At 40.5% G+C, this 20,783-nt stretch overlaps 1 protein-coding gene across 1 annotated transcript in view; it reads right to left on the bottom strand.

Annotated features, from left to right (window-relative positions):
- The window catches only part of HSD17B11 (hydroxysteroid 17-beta dehydrogenase 11), a 60,290-nt gene that overhangs the window by 29,762 nt on the left and 9,745 nt on the right, over positions 1-20,783 (bottom strand). Inside the window, exons 2-4 of the mRNA XM_030916702.1 lie at positions 16,833-16,940; positions 11,212-11,343; positions 9,208-9,314 (exon numbers count right to left, since the gene is read on the bottom strand). Coding sequence (XP_030772562.1) covers positions 9,208-9,314; positions 11,212-11,343; positions 16,833-16,940 — 347 coding nt within the window. The remainder of the gene's footprint in view (positions 1-9,207; positions 9,315-11,211; positions 11,344-16,832; positions 16,941-20,783) is intronic.

Here is a 20,783-nt window from a genome sequence, read left to right as displayed (position 1 = left end):
TTGCCCAGTCTTCAGCAGTTATTTATAGCAGGGTGAAAGTGGACTAATACAGAAGCCTTAAAAGAAAGATTGCTGGATTAAATTATATGAGATTAAAAGGTTCTGTATACTGAAAAACAACATAAATAAAAATCATATCTAAAATAGATTACTATGTGCTAGACATTGCCCTCAGTTATTCTGATGCATTTTGGAGTTTTTTGGGGAGTCTTTATAATTATTTCATTGAATCTTCATAACACCCCTATAAAATATATTATGATCCTCATTTACCAAAGATCAAACTGAGGTAAAGAGGGGTTATCAAACTTGCCTAAAGATACAATACAAAGTGGTAGAATCAGGTTTTACAGGTGGGTAATAAACCAGGTTTATATATGATATGCTCTAAACTTTATGAACTCCAAGCAAATTAAAAGGCAAGTGACAAACTGGTAAAGCATTTGCAACATATAAGACAAAGATAAGGTTAATATGTGGCAACTTTTATAAAGGAATAAAACAGTACTCTAATAGATAAATAGCTAAAGGGCATTCATGGAAAAATCTTAATATAAAAATACCAGTAGATATAGGCATATAAAAATGATTTACATTAGGAATAATTCATATAAAAGCAAAGTAAAACAAGACAGAATTCTTGCCTAGCAGTAATTATAAGGATATGAAGAAATTTTTATCTGAGTTTTTTTCAAAGTACAGATTTTTCACCTCATAGAATTGAATCTAGCAATCTTTTCAAGTCTTCATTCAATATATGTCAAATTTTTTAAAAAGTGATAAAAACTTTCTTTCCACAGCTTTCTATTTTTCAAAGCACAGGTCAACTGGTAGCCTTTTCTGGAAGGCAATTTGGCAAAAGGTATCAAATTCATTAAAAGTATGCCATGCTCTTAGATCCAGTGTTTATCCCAAGGAAACTATCAATCATGTCTCCAAAGATTTATGTTCAAGGATAGTCCGTAGGGTACAGTTCATTAAAGCAAATAGTTGGGAATAATGTGAAACGTCTGTAGTGGACAGCTGTTGTTTTTTCCCATCAGCATTTGTATCCCCTTGTTCTGGTAATACCACTGTCACCAAATGCATACAGTGAGTGGCTCCGGGTTAGTCTAGTCACTGACCTCTAGAACAAGAACGTTTGAAGCCATTGTTGAAGTGTTTTTTTCCTCCTCCTGCTGGACCTGGAATTTAAAGGGTTTAACCCTGGAACTTTTGGTAGGTATCTGGGCATCAGAGGAAGAGAGCCTGTTGAGGCTTTAATTACAGAGGCAAAAAATTCCTCTTTGGGGCAGTTTAAGTTTTTTGTTCTTTGCAACTTAAAGAGTCCTGACAAAGTACCAATGATAATGAATAAATTGAATAACTAGTGGCATGTATGTGCAGTGGCATCCCATGCAGAAATAGAAAACGATGTTGCATACAATATATATTTATTAACATATAAATATTATTTTAAATTAAAAGCTGGCCGGGCGCGGTGGCTCAAGCCTGTAATCCCAGCACTTTGGGAGGCCGAGACGGACGGATCACGAGGTCAGGAGATCCAGACCATCCTGGCTAACACGGTGAAACCCCGTCTCTACTAAAAAAAAACAAAAACAAAAACAAAAAAAAAACAAAAAAAAAAAAAACAAAGAAAATGATGTTGCACACAATATATATTTATTAACATACAAATATTATTTTAAATTAAAAGCCAAAATTACATATAGATTTTTTCAATGCATAACTATATGTTTGCATTTAAAATATCCTTAAAAATTATAACATGCATATTATGATTATTTTGTCAGAGTCGTGTAAACCAGAGCAACTCCATCTTAAATAGGAGCTGGGTAAAATAAGGCTGAAATCTACTGGGCTGCATTCCCAGATAGTTAAGGCATTCCAAGTCACAAGATGAGATAGGAGGTCAGTACAAAATACAGGTCATAAAGACCTTGAGACCTTGCTAATAAAACAGGTTGCAATAAAGGAGCCACAAAAAACAAACCCACCAAAACCCACCAAAATCAAAATGGCCACAAAAGTGACCTCTGGTCGTCCTCACTGCTACACTCCCACCAGCGCCATAACAGTTCACAAATGCCCTGGCAACGTCAGGAAGTTACCCTATACGGTGTAAAAAGGGGAGGCATGACTAATCCACACCTTGTTTAGCATATTATCAAAAAATAACCATAAAAATGGGCAACCAGCAGCCCTCGGGGCTGCTCTGTCTACTGAGAAGCCATTCTTTTATTCCTTTACTTTCTTAATAAACTTGCTTTTGGCCCAGCGCGGTGACTCACGCCTGTAATCTCAGCACTTTGGGAGGCTGAGGCGGGCAGATCACGAGGTGAGGAGATCGAGACCATCTGGCTAACACGGTGAAACCTCTTCTCTACTAAAAACACAATAAATTAGCCAGACGTGGCGGTGGGCACCTGCAGTCCCAGCTACTCGGGAGGCTGAGGCAGGAGAATGGCGTGAACCTGGGAGGCGGAGCTTGCAGTGAGCCGAGATTGGCCACTGCACTCCAGCCTGGGCAACAAAGCGAGACTCCCTCTCATAAATAAATAAATAAACAAACAAACTTTCTTTCACTTTGCACTGCGGACTCACCCTGAATTCCTTCTTGCACGAGATCCAAGAACCCTCTCTTGGGGTCTGGATTGGGACCCCTTTCTGGTAACATCTTTCCGGCAACCACTAAGGGGCTATAGTGCAGAAACCCTGATCCTACCGCTACCTTTGGGTAAGTGTTGGGGTCTTGTAACATATTTCTGGCGGACTATAGACTGCAGGATACTGACGAGATCCCCCGCCCAAAGGAAAACAATCCGCGCACACCAGTGGGCTGACACCTGGGTAAAGAATGGGATTGGGTTAGAGGCCCAACTTAGGGGAGTTACAGTCTCTCCTAAGACACAGTGAGTTACAGGTCCTTCTTAATAAAAGACAAGGACACCCACTCGAGTTAGAGGCCTGACTTAGGAGGGTTAGAGTCCCTTCTAAGATTTAGGGGGTTAGGCCGGGTGCAGTAGCTCACGCCTGTAATCCCAGCACTTTGGGAGGCCAAAGTTTTATGTCCGTGGGAGCTTGATCTTTTAACTGCATGGCAGTACCTTCTCTCGGTACTTCCAGGGAACAAGAATTTTAAAGTTCATGTCATAGCCAGCTCTGAAAATCATATTAAATAGTTAAAAGCCTTTGCAAGCTCCAAATTAACTAATCTAGATTCCTTCTGAGAAAACAAGTTGACACTGTCCAGTCCTGTAGCTCAGTAGATAAGGTTTTGCACTTTCACAGTGGTAGTCTAGGTTCAATTCCCCACCTAGAAAGTAAGTTGTTACTGATTTAATATATGCATGACCCTGTCTATTCTCTTCTCCTCCATGGACTGTCTTCAATTTTCCTTTCTCGAAGCACCTAGGAGTTTACCTTTGGTAAAGTTCAGAAGCTGGAAATACTGGCTGCTTGGCATGGCTAAAGTCGGGTAATAAGAGCTCTGAAAGGATTTCTTCTTTAAAGAGCACTATGGTTAAAAGTCAGCTTACTTAAAAGTGGAACAAGCTATAGATATATTTAAAAGGGCTTTATGTTTTTCTCTTCTTGAAACTTGTTTTGCTGGAAAAAGTTTTCTTCTTCTCAGTCAACTGAATTATTATTATTATTATTATTTTGTCTTGTTACTCTTAATGCTCACATGAAAGGCCTGAGATAACTTCTGGTAGCTTGGGACTCCTTGGGAAAAACAAAGGAGGTACCACAGACCCCATTTTGGGGAAAAAAAAAATCCTCTGTTTTCCTCATGAAACCCCAAGAATTAAAAGCAGATAGATCCCTCTCGAAATCAAAGACTCTGTTCTGTTTTGGATTGTGTTATCTGATGGTTTTGAGTTTGGGGGGTATCAGCAATTACTCTGCATTATGAGAGAGTTTTGGTGTGTAATAACTAGGTAGGAAATATACTTTAAGGGGTGGTTAACAGTAATTATGGAGGGATACTTGACTCTGCACACTTGGATCAGAGAAGCATGCTCTTGGCCACCTGGAAGATAAGGCAACATCCTTACCCCTCACTGGGAGATGAGACTCTCATGAGGATGGGCTGATTACAAAATGGGCTGATTGGCTTTAGGTTGCCTTGTAATGAAATGCACAGTCAGTAAAAGCACTGCACTATCTTCTTCCGTAGTATTTCCCTCCTTTTGGGGATCCAGGATCCAGTATAAAATGGCACCTTTAATTGTGGAGATCTGTCTTTGCCTTCAGCTGCTTATTTGCTACTTGTTTAGCCCTAGAAACGCATGCTCTCCCGGCCCTGTTCCTCCAAGGGCACCACCCTGAAGCCAGTCATCCAATTAAGAAACTGGCAAATGGTGGGGCGAGGTGGCTCATGCCTGTAATCCCAGCACTTTGGGAGGCCGAGGTGGGCGGATCACTTGAGGTCAGGACTTCAACAACAGCCTGGCCAACGTGGGGAAACCCCGTCTCTACTAAAAATACAAAAATTAGCTGGGGGTGGTGGTAGGCGCCTATAATCCCAGCTACTCAAGAGGCTGAGACATAAGAATCACTTGAACCTGGGAGGCAGAGATTGCAGTGAGCCAAGATCATGCCACGGCACTCCAGCCTGGGTGACAAGAGCGAAACTCTGTCTCAAAAAAAAGGAACTGGCAAACGAAAAACCATATAAGTGCTGAATCTTCTATTTATAGTGTATGTTTATATATTAAAAAGCTCTAATTGACTTAGAAAAATACGTGCATAAATCAAATATTTTATCAGAAAAATAGAAACTTTAATGCCTTTTTGTTCATGTGACTTTAGTAATCTTTTGAAAATAAAGACAGTTTTAAAGTTTATTGGTAAAACAAAATGTCTTAAAAATGTAGACATTTGGTCTAAATTAAGGTCAGATATCAGATTTGCTAAATGCTTTAAGGTCAAACTGTTTCTTTAACTTTTGAAAATTGTTCTATTTACTTACCTTAAAGCCATCAGATTCTAGATAAGGCGTCTAGAATGGCTAATGTGGAATTAGCCATGCTCCCTGGCTATGCTAGAGAGTCAGCCCTTATCTGCACTTCTGCCTGGTGTGTCCTGCCTGGTGTAATTAAGACCACTGAAGAAACAGTTTTACATGCAAAGTGTATAAAAAAGGTGAAATGTGTTTTTGGTAAAGAAAAAAAAAATTATTATAAGAAGGCATGGGAATGTGGATTATTTTCTGCCTAAAGTGTTAAAGGATTGTGTTAAGTGAAAAAAAACAATTTTTTTTAAAGAAGCAGTGGAAGGTTTTTTTTTTTTCAGACGGAGTTTCGCTCTTGTTGCCCAGGCTGGAGTGTAATGGCATCATCTTGACTCACCGCAACCTCTGCTTCCTGGGTTCAAGCAATTCTTCTGTCTCAGCTTCCCACGTAGCTGGGATTACAGGCATGTGCCACCATGCCTGGCTAATTTTGTATTTTTAGTAGAGACAGGGTTTCTCCATGTTAATCAGGCTGGTCTCAAACTCCTGACCTCAGGTGATCCACCCACCTTGGCCTCCCAAAGTACCGGGATATACAGGCGTGAGCCACTGCGCCTGGCCTTCGTGGAAAGTTTATAAAAATTAATTGTAAGAGATTCTGTGTATGAACATATTGGCTAAAGTTAAAGGGGTATTATTCAGTTTTTCCATAAATTAAACATTGGAATGAAAGCACAACAGGTTTTTCTTAAAGGACTTATCTGCTCTTTCACAAAAAAATGTAAAGGGTTATAAAGGTTTATAAAAATATTACCTTATGATTAAACATTAAAATTGGGTTAATACGTCTCTAAGGTTTTATTAAAAATTGGGTTTAACATTAATAATACATTAATGCAAAGGTGAAATTTTGCTTATTTGGTATAAAAATCATCCAGGAAGCATTATCAAATGTGAAACAGTGTTTTGCTTTCTTCGGACTATATTTGCATAAATATGTTATTGGTATATGTTCCAAAGTTATACGAAACTCCTTTAATTCTAATATGACTTAGTGTATGTTACTAATAATTATAATAATTATAATTGTTATGGAAAATTTTGTGTGCCACAAAAGTAACCAAATTTCCTTATCAATTGTGGCTTTAATAGTGGCTGTCCTAAAGCTTTTAATCATCCACAGACAATTGTTGTCTTGTTTTAATCTTCTTTAAAAGGTGGTTTATAATCAACTGAACCTGGGAGGTGGAGGCTGCAGTGAGCCAAGATTGCACCACTGCACTCAAGCCTGGCAACAGCGCGAAACTGTCTAAAAAAAAAAAAGCCACTTTGCTCCTCAAGCAATTTTACTTCCATCTGTTGGAAAAATCCTTCAAGTCTAAAAGGACCCCAATGTGAATACAGCATGGTAGAATTGTGTAGTGCCCGATCTGCACAACTGTGTGTGGCATCCCTGCTTTGACAGTACCTTATGAAAACCTTTATTTCTGCCGAAAACATCACCACTAATCACGAAGATAAATTTCTTTCTCACAAAAAGCACATTTTTCTCTTGGTTTTCAATGTGAAACACACAGTTAAACAGAACGAAGGCTGAACCCAAAGAGTTATAGTGTTTATTATGCAAACAGAAGAAGAAGCATGACAGAGCTCACTGCCCTGCTGGGTTCTCTGATCCTCTTTGCCTATCTCAGTGCCTGGTAACTAAGATAAGTGGCTAGGGGTGAGCTGGGAGGGTGTTGTGTAGTAGTTGCAGGGGCTGGGATTGCGGGAGGGGGATAGCACCTGTAACTATCTTTCATCAAGGAATTGAAATAAATGTCATATTTTATTAGCCCTTGATGGCTGGTGGTAATCACCTAACTTAAACTGGCTCTAAAAGAGACAATATACAATCTTGACACCATAGGTCTGTTCTTCACCACTTATTTCATCTTTTTTTTTTTTTCTGAAAATTCAGTCCGAATCTATATTTATTATTTGTTTATTTATTTTTGAGACTGAGTCTCACTCTATCACCCAGGCTGGAGTGCAATGGCATGATCTCAGCTCACTGCAATCTCTGCCTCCCAGGTTCAAGCAGTTCTCCTGTCTCAGCCTCCCGAGTAGCTGGGACTACAGGTGTATGCCAAAACGCCCAGCTAATTTTTGTATTTTTTGGTAGAGATGGGGGTAGATGGGGGTTTCACCATGTTGGCCAGGCTGGTCTCGAACTCCTGACCCCAGGTGATCTACCCTTCTTGGCCCCTCAGAATGCTGGGATTACAGGCATGAGTCACCATGCCCGATCCCAAGTCTATATTTATTTTAAAAACTATTAGAAAACTAATATATGAAAATATATGTTCAGAAAAAAGAAAGAAAGAAGAAAGGAAGGAAGAAAGGAAAGAAATATAGATGAGCAAAAAGAAAAAAATAAAAATCACTTAATTACTTATCTTGCCATTACGTAAGAATAACCACTTTTCAGGTGTGATTAAACAGTTTGTTATATATCCTTGCAAATGCAAGTTGAATAAAAACAAATTACCCACCTATGCCTGTGTCTACATATTTGTACACATATCTATAGCTACATATACAACTATATCCATGTTTTTAGAATTTAGATATTTAATTCCAAAGGAGAAAACAAATTTGAGCATTACATTATATATGCATATATATTTACACAATCATTCAACATTTTAAAAGTTATTATTTGCGGCCGGGCGCGGTGGCTCAACCCTGTAATCCCAGCACTTTGGGAGGCCGAGACGGGCGGATCACGAGGTCAGGAGATTGAGATCATCCTGGCTAACACGGTGAAACCCCCTCTCTACTAAAAAATACAAAAAACTAGCCGGGCAAGTTGGCGGGCGCCTGTAGTCCCAGCTACTCGGGAGGCTGAGGCAGGAGAATGGCGTAAACCCGGGAGGCGGAGCTTGCAGTGAGCTGAGATCCGGCCACTGCACTCCAGCCTGGGCAACAGAGCCAGACTCCGTCTCAAAAAATAAAAAAAATAAAAATAAATAAATAAATAAATAAATAAATGTTATTATTTGCTTAAACATACAATAACTGTTCAATAAAACATAAAATACAGCCAAGAATTGGTAAGGTGTGTGTAACCAGTAGAATCATCCTAGATACAGTGGCCTCACTGATCTCCCCAGTGAAGTATAGGGTCACTGTGAACTGCTATTTCAAGTTTTCAGTTATTACAAGAGCATGTTTTTTTAAACGGATAACCATTAAAATTTTTTAAAAAACCAATTCCCTTGTTTGGATTCTTTCAATGTTTAAAATCCCACTATTAGAAAACTAATATTTGAAAATATATGTTCAGAAAAAAAAGAAAGAGAAAGGAAAGAAAGGAAGGAGGAAAGAAAATATAGATGAGCAAAAAGAACAAAATAAAGACCACTTAATTACTTGTCTTGTCATTACCTAAGAATAATCACTTTTTAGGTATGATTAGAGTAAAATAGTTTGTTATATACCCTTGCAAATGCAAGTTGTATAGAAACAAATCACCGGGCCGGGCGCAGTGGCTCACGCCTGTAATCCCAGCACTTTGGGAGGCCAAGGTGGGAGGATCACAAGGTCAGGAGATCCAGACCATCCTGGCTAACACGGTGAAACCCGGTCTCTATAAAAATACAAAAAAAGTAGCCGGGCATGTTGGCAGGCGCCTGTAGTCCCAGCTACTTGGGAGACTGAGGCAGGAGAATGGCATGAACCCGGGAGGCGAGCTTGCAGTGAGCCGAGATCGCGCCACTGCACTCCAGCCTGGGCGACAAGAGTGAGACTCCATCTCAAAAAAAAAAAAGTCACCCAACTGTGCCTAATATTTTCTTTCTCTCACTCTGATTTCATTTCTGCAAAAATTTACCCATTTTTATTAATATTAAAAATTATTAATATTAAATTTGTTACAATTATTAATAATACTAATTATTGTTCTTGTGTAATTTCTTGCTGTTAAAAGAGACGAGAAATGTTGTAAAAGTGGTTGGCTCATAACTGAATAAATTTCTGGCTGCCACCTCTAGCAGGGTCTTCTAGAAGGGGATTAATGGTTGATAATGTTGTTAGACAAGAGACTTCGTGCAACTCTTTCTGCTTATTTTTTGACAACTCCCAATAATAGACTGGACAATTTCAAGTCTATTATGATTATAAAAAGAGTTCTCATTAGACAGGGTAAGAAATCTCATACACAAGGTAAGCATAAGAACCAATGAAGGAAACACATGTTCACATACCAGTAAGCCAGTAAGAAGGGGACCGAAACATGTCCACCTGCCGAAGCCACAGTGACAATATGGCCATGGTTATTCTTCATCATTGCGGAAATAAATGCCTTTGTAGTCTACAAATAGTTTTTATTAAAAGAGAAAAAAAAATACTGTATTTCAGACTCACAGACCCCTTGGGAATACTTTGAAACAGAAGTATATATTTTTAACATGAATCCTGGCATAAATGAAAAAAACATAAACTAAATGACAAATGCAGCAACAATAAGGGGACTGGATATGATGCCCACATTAGAAAACCTGAGCAAAACAATGGCTACTGAAAGCTTTGAGAATCCATCTCACTTAAATTGCTAAATTCAGCCAGGTGTGGTGGCTCATGACTGTAATTCCAGCACTTTGGGAAGCCAAGTCGGGCAGATCACTTGAGGTCAGGAGTTCAAGACCAGCCTGGCCAAAATGGTGAAACCCCATCTTTACTAAAAATGTAAAAATTAGCTAGGCATGGTGGCAGGTGCCTGTAATCCCAGATACTGGGGAGGCTGATGCAGGAGAATCACTTGAACCTGGAAGGCGGAGGTTGCAATGAGCCGAGATCACGCCACTGCACTCCGGCCTGGGCGACAGAGTGAGATTCTGTCTAAAAAAAAAAAAAAGAATTTCTAAATTTTTATGTTCCCCAGCCCTCTACCTCTTGTTATTGATGCTTGGGATGAAGAAACAAACAAGATAATACCCAGCCAAGTGCAGTGGCTCACACCTGTAATCCCAGCACTTTGGGAGGTTGAGGCAGAAGGATTACTTGAGCCCAGGAGCTTAAGATCAGGCTGCGCAACATGGCAAAACCTCATCGCCACAAAAAATACAAAAACTTGCCGGGCATGGTGGTGTATGCCTGTAGTCCCAGCTACTAGGGAGGCTAAGGTGGGAAGATCATTTGAGCCCAGGAAGCTGAGGCTGCAGTGAGCCAAAATCACGTCACTGCACTCCAGGCTGGGCAACACAGAGAGACCCTGTCTCAAAACAACAACAACAACAAAAGAGACAGTAACCTATATTTGAACAAACACAAAAATATAAAGATATATGTCAAAAACTTGGGAATATTAACATACAATAATACTGCATTTTTATCAACCCCAATATTCTTTTGAGATTATTCATCCCAAACTCTCATCCAAGAAATCTTTGAGGGGCCTTTTTAAGAACTGGCTATTTGGGCAATATTTGAAGACTTCAGAAACACACACAGCCTATGTACATATATATAACTTAAGACTTTCAATGGTGAGGTTCACAATAAGGTTTGCAATTTTAGGGCTGGGAAATAACATGAGGCCTGAGCCTAATGCAAATCTGAAAGCCAGGGCAGTGGCTCATGCTGTAATCCAAGCACTTTGGGAGGCCGAGGCAGGTGGATCACTTGAGTCCAGGAGTTCAACACCAGCCTGGGCAACATGGTGAAACCCCATCTCTACTAAAAATACAAAAATTAGCTGGGCGTGTTAACGGCTGTAGTCCTAGCTACTTGGGGGTGCTGAGGTGGGAGGATCACTTGAGCCTGGGAAGTTGGGGCTGCAGTGAGATGAGGTCGCATCACTGTACTCCAGCCTTGGCAACAGAGTGAGACCCTGTCTAAAAAAGAAAAAGGGCAATCTAAAAGCAAACTGGATTCACCTTTATAAAATCACAGATGATGACTCAAATGATCCTCAACTTCTTTCTTTATCTCTAAATAGGATCACACACAAATGTGAGAACCTAGTTAGAATTAAAACCTATACAATACCTGACATTTCTTATTAATTTATTATTATTATTAATATTATAAGTGAGGAAGAATGATAGAATTTGGTGATAGCATGAAAAATGATCTCTTTGTATAATGTTATTCCTGGTGCCTGGAGAAAACTTTAGCTTGATTTAATACTTCCTTATGTCTGTTGAAAGCCCCACTTTAATCTTTGGGATTTTCAAAAGGAATATTTTTGTAAAAGAAACCATACTCACCCAGAAATGTGCAAGTACATTAACTTCAAAAGTCTTTTCAATCTGAGCATCTTGTGTAGCAAATAAATCTGATGTATAGACTACACCAGCATTATTTACTAAAATACTAACATCTCCAATTTCTGCCTTTACCTTCAAAAAATAAAATAAGAAAAGTAAATTAATTAAGAGGTATGAGGGTTAGTTTATACACAATGGCTTTTTTTTTTTTTTCTTTTTTTTTTGAGGTAGACTCTTGCTCTGTTGCCCAGGGTGCAGTATAGTGGCCAAAATCTTGGCTCACTGCAACCTCCACCTCCCGGGTTCAAGTAATTCTCCTGCCTCAGTCTCTGGAATAGCAGGAACTGAAGGTGCATGCCACCTCTCCACACCTGGCTAATTTTTGTATTTTTAGTAGAGATTGGATTTCACTATGTTGGCTAGGCTAGTCTCGAACTCCTGATCTCAAGTGATATGCCCGCCTCAGCCTCTCCCAAAGTGCTGGGATAACAGGCATGAGTCACCATTCCTGGTCTTGTATGCAATGACTATTAAAGGAGTATGTATTTTTCTGCTAGATCTGGATAAAAGTGATTTTGTAATCCATGTGTCAACAGGGGAAAAAATTCTTTTTATTTTACGCACTTATGTCCAAAATAGATATATCTTCAAGTGTATCAGGTGGAAATTTTCTTTTGCAATTTAGTCTCTTGACTTTGTTCTACTGACTATAGTTCAAGAGGCATTTGGCTAAATAGCATTTTTTTTTAAAACATTACTTCAAAAGGTAAGCAAAAAAAGTTAAATTAGGCCAGGTGTGGTGGCTCACGCCTGTAATCCCAGCACTTTGGGAGGCTGAGGCGGGTGGATCACCTGAGGTCGGGAGTTCGAGACCAGCATGACCAACATGGAGAAATCTTGTCTCTACTAAAAGTACAAAATTAGCTGGGCATGGTGGCAGGCACCTATAATCCCAGCTACTCGGGAGGCTGAGGCAGGAGAATCACTTGAACCCAAGAGGCAGAAGTTGTGGTGAGCCGAGATTGTGCCATTGCACTCTGGCCTGGGCAACAAGAGCAAAACTCTGTTTCAAAAAATAAAAGTTAAATGAATATGGTAAAATCAGGGACTACTATGAAGAATTGTGGAAAACTGATTACACTATTAGGCTGGCCACATTTTCTATTTCTTTATTTCTATTTATTTTCTGTTCTATTGTTCAATCGCTCTCCATTAGGTGGCAGTAGGCTTAAGGGTGAAGAGTGGTTTTCTTGGACCTTGAGTTTTGGCTCTGCCACTCACTATCTGTTGGACCTTGACCAAGTTACCTAACTTCTTAAAACTTCAATTCTTCCTCTGCAAAATAGACATACTAATACAAGTTCCTTGTAAGTCATTGTAGAAACAAATGAAATAATGCATGTAAAGGAGTTAACACTGTATCTAATACACACAGTAAACTGCTATTACTATCATCATTATTTTAAAATCATTTATACTTGTCTACAAGTAACATGATTTAAGGTTCGCTTCTTGACCTGCTCAGGTGTCTATGAGGGTACTTAATATAGAAATATTGGCCAACTGAGGTGGCTCACGCCTCTAATCCCAGCATTTGGGAGGCCAAGGCAGGCATTTGAGGTCAGGAATTGGAGACCAGCCTGAAACACATGGTGAAACCCTATCTTTACTAAAAACACAAAAATTAGCCGGGCACGGTGGTGCACGCCTGTAATCCCAGCTACTCAAGAGGCTGAGGCAGGAGAATCGCTTGAATCCAGGAGGTGGAGGTTGCAGTGAGCCGAGATTGTGCCACTGCACTCCAGCCTGGGTGACAGAGCGAGATTTCGTCTCAAAAAAAAAAAAAAAAACCCACAAAACAAAACAAAACAACAAAATATAGAAATATAAATGAGGTAAATAATATAAAAATACATACGTGTGTTTTTCTAGTATATATGCGTGGTATGTGTGTTTTCTCTTGAAAATTCTATTTTGGTATTGATCCAGAAGAAAGAGCATTTGAGAAATTAAAATGGTTATGTGGAAGGGCTTATGTAAACCCTTACGGCCAGATTTCAAAGGTTGTTGCAGCTATCATTGGTGAAATGATTTCAGTTGAGAAAATATAAACAAAAGAACAAGGCTAGCTGCTAAGAGCAATAGAAGGCATCCACTGGATTGTAAAGACTATTTGTAAAGACTATTTGTAGGCTGGGCATGGTGCCTCACATCTATATTCAGTCAGAATTGAATTTCATCAGATTATATTTACATTAGTGAAGTGTCAAGCTAAGTTTTTTGAGCCCTGATCAATACCATTTATACCTATATACTATTTTATATTATCAAAGGATTTTCCCAGATACTCTTGACCCTTTCTTCATCATTGCCTATTATCTCCCCAGGACATGAATGTCTGCTTTGTATTTCTTTTTTTTTTTTTTTGTATTAATTTTGTTTTTAAATTTTTGTGGGTACGTAGTAGTGTATATATTCAGGGTTACATAAGACATTTTGATACAGGCATGCAGTACATAATTATCACATCAGGGTAAATCAGGTATCCATCCCCTCAAGCATTTATCCTTTGCATTACAAACAATACAATTATACTCTTTTAGTTATTTTAAAATGTACAATTAAATTATTATTATTAATTTCTTTTACTAACAAAAGATTCTTTATGGCTGCTCCTTGCAGAGCAGGGCTAACTCACAGGCAGTGCAACCAGAGTAGCCTATTTGTTCTATTTTTTGGTACCCATTAACCATCCCTACTTCTTCCCTACACCATCTCTACCCTTCCCAGTCTCTGGTAACCATCCTTCTACTCTCTATCTCCAAGGGTTCAATTATTTTAATTTTTAGCTATCCCAAATAAGAACATGTTTTGTGTGTATATATATGTATGTGTGTATATATGTATGTGTGTGTGTGTGTGTGTATATATATATACATATATATATATATATTTTGAGATCTTGCTCTGTCATCCAGGCTGGAGTGCAGTGGTGCGATCTCAGCTCACTACAACCTCCGCTTCCCGGGTTCAAGTGATTCTCCCACCTCAGCCTCCAAAGTAGCTGAGATTACAGGCACCCGCCATCATGCCCAGCTAATTTTTGTATTTTTATAGAGACAGGGTTTCATCATGTTGGCCAGGCTGGTCTTGAACTCCTGACTTCAGGTGACCTGCCCGCCTTCGCCTCCCAAAGCGCTGGGATTTGTATATTTCTTAATAATGAAAGCAAGCTGAGAATTTAATTCTTTTGGTGGCATAAAAATGTTCTGATAGGCCAGGCGAAGTGGCTCATGCCTGTAATCCCAGCACTTTGGGAGGCCAAGGTGGGTGGATCACCTGAGGTCAGAAGTTCCAGACCAGCCTGGCAGTAAAATCCCCTCTCTACTAAAAATACAAAAATTAGCCATGCGTGGCCAGGTGCGGTGGCTCAAGCCTGTAATCCCAGCACTTTGGGAGGCCGAGACGGGTGGATCACGAGGTCAGGAGATTGAGACCATCCTGGCTAACACGGCGAAACCTCGTCTCTACTTAAAAAATACAAAAAACTAGCCGGGCGTGGTGGCGGGCGCCTGTAGTCCCAGCTACTTGGGAGGCTGAGGCAGGAGAATGGCGTAAACCTGGGAGGCGGAGCTTGCAGTGAGCTGAGATCGGGCCACTGCACTCCAGCCCAGGTGATAGAGTAAGACTCTGTCTCAAAAAAAAAAGAAAACAATATATATATATATATATATTAGCCATGCGTTGTGGCAGGCGCCTGTAATCTCAGCTACTCGAGAGGCTGAGGCAGGAGACTTGCTTGAACCCAGGAGGAGGAGGTTGCAGTGAGCCAAGATTATACCACTACACTCCAGCCTGGGCAACAGAGCAAGACTGTCTCCAAAAGAAAAAAGTTCTGATACTAAAATGGCCACATCAAAATAGCTACTTCAAAATACCTGAAAATGGGCCAGGTGCAGTGGCTCACGCTTGTAATCCCAGCACTTTTGGAGGCCGAGGCGGGTGGATCACAAGGTCAGGAGATCAAGACCATCCTGGTTAACACGGTGAAATCCCATCTCTACTAAAAATACAAAAAAATTAGCCAGGAATGGTGATGGGCACCTGTAATCCCAGCTACTCGGGAGGCTGAGGCAGGAGAATGGGGGTGAATCCGGGAGGTGGAGCTTGCAGTGAGCCGAGATTAAGCCATTGCACTCCAGCCTGGGCAACAGAGCTAGAGCTAGACTCTGTCTAAAAAAAAAAGAAAAATAAAAAGAACTCAGGCCGGGTGTGGTGGCTCATGCCTGTAATCCCAGCACTTTGGAGGCCAAAGAGGGTGGATCACTTGAGGTCAGGAGTTTGAGACCAGACCAGCCTGGCCAACATAGTGAAACCCCATCTTTACAAAAACACAAAAATTAGCCGAGCATGATAGCATGTGACTGTAATCACAGCTACTCGGGAGACTGAGGCAGGAGAATTGCTTGTGAACCCGCGAGGCGGAGCTTGAAGTGAGCTGGGATCACGCCACTGCACTCCAGCCTGGGCGACAGAGCAAGACTCCATTTCGAAAAAAAAAAAAAAGAACTCAAATCTAAATTTCCATAAACAAAGAGGTTTTCACGTCTGGCTGAATCAGACTCTTTGGACTCTTTGTACTGCACTGAATTAGGATATCCAGGGGTAAGGTCCAGGAATGTATATTTTAAGGAGTCAGCCCAGGTAATTCTGATGACCTTGCTCCCATTAAGGTATTTAGTTAACAGGTACAAGTGAGAATGCGTTCAGAGTGAAACCCCATTATATATAGCACCTCTCAATTGTATCTAGAAGAGGCAAATAATGCTTTATAGATACAGATCTGCTGGGAGCGTGGCTCACGCCTATAATCCCAGCACTTTGGGAGGCTGTGGTGGGTGGATCTCCTGAGCTCAGGAGTTCGAGATCAGCCTAGGCAACATGGTGAACCTCCGTTTTCTACCAAAAATACAAACTATTAGCTGGGAGTGGTGGCACACACCCGTGGTCCCCGCTACTTGGGAGGCTGAGGTGGGAGGATTGCTTGATTCTGGGAGGTGGAGGTTGCAATGAAACGAGATCATGCCACTGCACTCCAACCTGGGTGACAAAGTGAGACCCCCATCTCAAAAAAAAAAAAAAGGAGAGAAAAGAAAAGAAATAGATCTATCTACACTAAAAACCTGATAAAGAATAGCTTTATTGTAACTTTCTAACTCAATTCTATGAATGGGCTTCAAAAGATCCTGTCAGCGATTCTGCAAGTGTCATTCAAGGATAGTTACCTATATGAGAATCATGGGTGAGGTGAAGGTGCATGGGATGCAGGGTGGATAGGGTGCATTTGAGGCCCTGCCCTCAAACTACTGAAAGAAAACCTCTGGAAGTGGAGCCCAAGAGTGTATATTTTTTTAACAACTCCCTGGAAAATTCCAGAACATACTAATATTTGAGAACTTCAGTTCTCGGTTCTAGTTTTGGGTTTGCTATGAGCTAGTTCTATAACCTTGGTCAAACAACATTTCTCAGTTACTTCAGGTATATCATGTACAGACTGGATCATTTCCAAAACACCTCCTAGCTCTAACATGATATGATTCTAACTAAACACAACATTTCACCTTCTTTGCAGAGCTGTAAATATCTTCTCGGTTGCTGCAGTCTACCACAAAGGTATAAACCTTGGCACCCAGTCCCTTGCATTTGGCAGCTGTTTCCTCCAGTCCATGCTAGAAAAAGCAACAAAGAGGGCAAGGTAATAATTGATATAAGCATATTGTATCAACAGCTGAAAATAATTGAAAATAATTTTTAAAAAGTAGTGAGATTCTTTCCATTTGAATTGGGCAAGATTGTAACAACACATTTTTGGCAGGTATACAGGCACATTTTGCTTTTAGTATTTTGACTAGCTTCTTTTATTTGGAACTGAATTTAAAGCAAGCTTCTTAAAAGAAGATAAAAATCTTAAAATACTAGTTTTTACATTTATGAACTTTAAATACTTTGTGAATGTCGGTATCTCTGTGTGTTCCGTATCAGGTTTTTTAAAAAATGTAAGATTAAGCTTTTTTCCATGTCATTAAAAACTCTTCATGGACGTCGGTTCACTGGCTGCAAAATAAATAATGAGTTAACTACAGTTCATTAAACCATTCGTTCTTTTAGCATTTTAATGTGAAAGTCATATTCACTGAGCTTAGAAAAACCTTGACACAAAAATGAATGAGGTAGAGTCCTGACCCCAAGGAGTTCTCCTTGGGTTAGTAGAAAGAAACGTAAGTATCATAGTTAAGTGGGACCACATAATACTGTTATTGTTTTGATAATAAAGGATTCAATATTGGCAGTTTCAATCTAATACATTGTGATGAGTATCACAGCAGAGTTCTATACAGGGAGTTATGGGAACACAGAGGGGCACATAATACAATTCTAGCAGTGGTTTGCCATGCCCTTTCACTTACTTTCCCCAGGGTGAAAGGACACATCAGGCAGGGTGTGGGCAATGACAGAGAGGAGACTGGTCATGTGGAAACCACTAGTAGGATCATTGTTATTGGATGGATCATAAAGTTCAAGGCCAGCAGAAGTTCAGATTAAGATGTCACATGTCATATTAAGATTTATCAAAAAGTGAATGGGGAGCTACTGATTAAATTATAGAGTCAGGTTGATGTGTCGTATTGATTATTCTGGCTGACGTATGGAGGCTGGATTTTAGGGGTCAACACTGGAGGAAGAAAAAAACTGAGAGGCAGTTACAGTGATTCAGGTAATAGATGACACAAACTTGAATTGTGGTACTAGTAGAAAAAATGTTTAGGAGGTAAAATCAGTAAGACTTGGTGAGCAGATGAGGAAGGATGGGGAGGAGACACATCGGACATCTTTGCTTTCTAGTTTTGGTAGCTGGCAAGATCACGCTGCCACATGTCAGACAGAGATGACAACAAATTTGAGGAAAGGGGGTGATGAGTCCAATTTGGGGTGCTGATTTTGAGTTAAGTTTAGGATCATACCATTGGGTTTTGTTGTTGTTGTTGTTATCTTTGTTTGTTTGTCTTTGGCCAATTTTTGCCTTTTTTTTTTTTTTAACTTTTAAGATAATGTCTCAAAAGATATTTTGGATTAAGATCTAGTTTGTGTACTCTGCAGGCCAAGTATTAATTTGCCATTAAAATAATGGCAAAAACAGCAAATTACTTTTGGATCAACCTAATAATTGTTAGCTAATGCACAAATGGGCAGATCCTAGGAGGACTCATACATTTATCCACAGAGAGGATGGTGAATCAGTGTACACATTTGTAAACAGCATGTTGCAGAAAGGCCAAGTCTGGACAGCTGTGGGGAGAATTAGTAGCTTGTATAGTGAGCCTGTTATCATACTAAAGGGAAACAAGTTCTTTTTCTGTTGCGGGAAGTCAGGGACCCCGAACGGAGGGACCAGCTGGAGCTGTGGCAGAGGAACATAAATTGTGAAGATTTCATTTTAATATGGACATTTATCAGTTCCCAAATAATACTTCTATAATTTCTTATGCCTGTAATTTCTTAATCCTGCTATCTTCGTAAGTTGAGGATGTACATCACCTCAGGACCACTGTAACAATTGTGTTAACTGTACAAATTAATTATAAAACATGTATGTTTGAACAATATGAAATCAGTGCACCTTGAAAAAGAACAGAATAACAGCAATTTTTAGGGAACAAGGGAAGACAATCATAAGGTCTGACTGCCTGCAGGGTCAGGCAAAAAGAGCCATATTTTTCTTCTTGCAGAGAGCCTATAAACAACGTGCAAGTAGGAGAGACATCACTAAATTATTTTGCTAGCAAGGAATATTAACATTAATACCCTGGGAAAGGAATGTGTTCCTCGGGATAGGTCTATAAATGGCTGCTGTGGGAATGTCTGTCCTAGGCAGTTGAGATAAGGACTGAGATACGCCCTGGTCTCCTGCAGTACCCTCAGGCTTATTAGGATGGGGAAAAACTCCACCCTGGTAAATTTGTGGCCAGATGGGTTCTCTGTTCTCAAACCTGTTTTCTGTTGTTTAAGATGTTTATTAAGACAATACGTGCACTGCTGAACATAGATCCTTATCAGTAGTTCTGCTTTTTGCTCTTTGAAGCATGTGATCTTAGTACCTACTCCCTGTTCTTACAGCCCCTCCCCTTTTGAAACCCTTTTTTTTTTTGAGACGGAGTTTGGCTCTGTCACCCAGGCTGGAGTGCAGTGGCGTGATCTTGGCTCACTGCAAGCTCCGCCTCCCAGGTTCACATCATTCTCCTGCCTCAGCCTCCCGAGTAGCTGGGACTACAGGCACCCTTCACCACGCCTGGCTAATTTCTTGTATTTTTAGTAGAGATGGGGTTTCACCGTGTCTCGATCTCCTGACCTCGTGATCTGCCCACCTCAGCCTCCCAAAGTGCTGGGATTACAGGCACGAGCCACCGCGCCCGGCCTGAAACTCTTAATAAAAACTTGCTGGTTTTGCAGCTCAGGTGGGCATCACGGTCCTACCAATATGTGATGTCACCCCCGGTGGCCCAGCTGTAAAATTCCTCTCTTTATACAGTCTCTCTTTATTTCTCAGCCAGCTGACACTTATGGAAAATAGAAAGAAACTATGTTGAAATACTGGGGGCGGGTTCCCCCGATATCTGGCATGCCAACATGGTTTTCTTTTTCCTAAGCATGTGGGAACCCAATTCCCTTTGGTAGGTGTGGAGAAACATTCATTGGTCCAGTTCACAGAAATGCTTATTCAGCTCCCTGACGATTGGTGAATTGCCTGTGTATCGTCCGGGGTAACTATGGGTCACGTGCTGTCTAAACATTATGCTTATCTCTGCTATATTAAACTCGTGTTAAAACGGGGGGAGTGTGAGTGCCCATGGAAAATATGGTCACCCTATTCATGGCAGTGAAGGAACACTGTCCTTGGTTTCCTGGAACAATGGGATTGTGTTGGTACAAAATTCTGGAAACTGGTCCTGACTGGAAATAATGTTCCCATCACTGGGGTGATTGGGCCTTGGTATGTGCCGTCCTAATGACATACCAATCCCGTGACCCCCTGCAGTTACCACAATTTTCTGAATCTGGTGACCCACTACCTCTTCTTCAGCTTTCCTGTACCATTTGGCCTTTGTTATCTGCTCAGCCTCTCCCTTCGTCTACTCCTCCCCCACCTGACAATGTTGAGAATTCAATATCTAACTCTGGTGACTCTGGCTTAATGTCACCTCCTGATGATCTTATTTCTTTTCATGAAGAGCCGGTACTTGTAGCTACCGCGGCCCCAACTCGGACAGCACGGGACGATATCTATACTAACTCTTCCCTCTCCAAACCTTTGCAGTCTTTGCCTCCAGGGCCATCTAATGGCTCTGGGACCAAACTACAATCTACCTGTAATTCTGCAGGCCCTCCCCCATCTACCTCAGCCCCTCACCCTCCTGTCATTTCGGTACCTCAACCGGTCACTTTGCCATCCACTCAACCTTCTTCTCTGTACCCTTCTTCACGCATGGATGCCCTGCCACTCTGGCTGCACAGGA

The sequence above is a fragment of the Rhinopithecus roxellana genome, chromosome 2, assembly GCF_007565055.1.
Source record: "Rhinopithecus roxellana isolate Shanxi Qingling chromosome 2, ASM756505v1, whole genome shotgun sequence".
Taxonomy (NCBI): Eukaryota; Metazoa; Chordata; class Mammalia; order Primates; family Cercopithecidae; genus Rhinopithecus; species Rhinopithecus roxellana.
The sequence above is the reverse complement of the archived record's forward strand: the minus strand, read 5'-3'. Positions and strand labels throughout refer to the sequence as shown.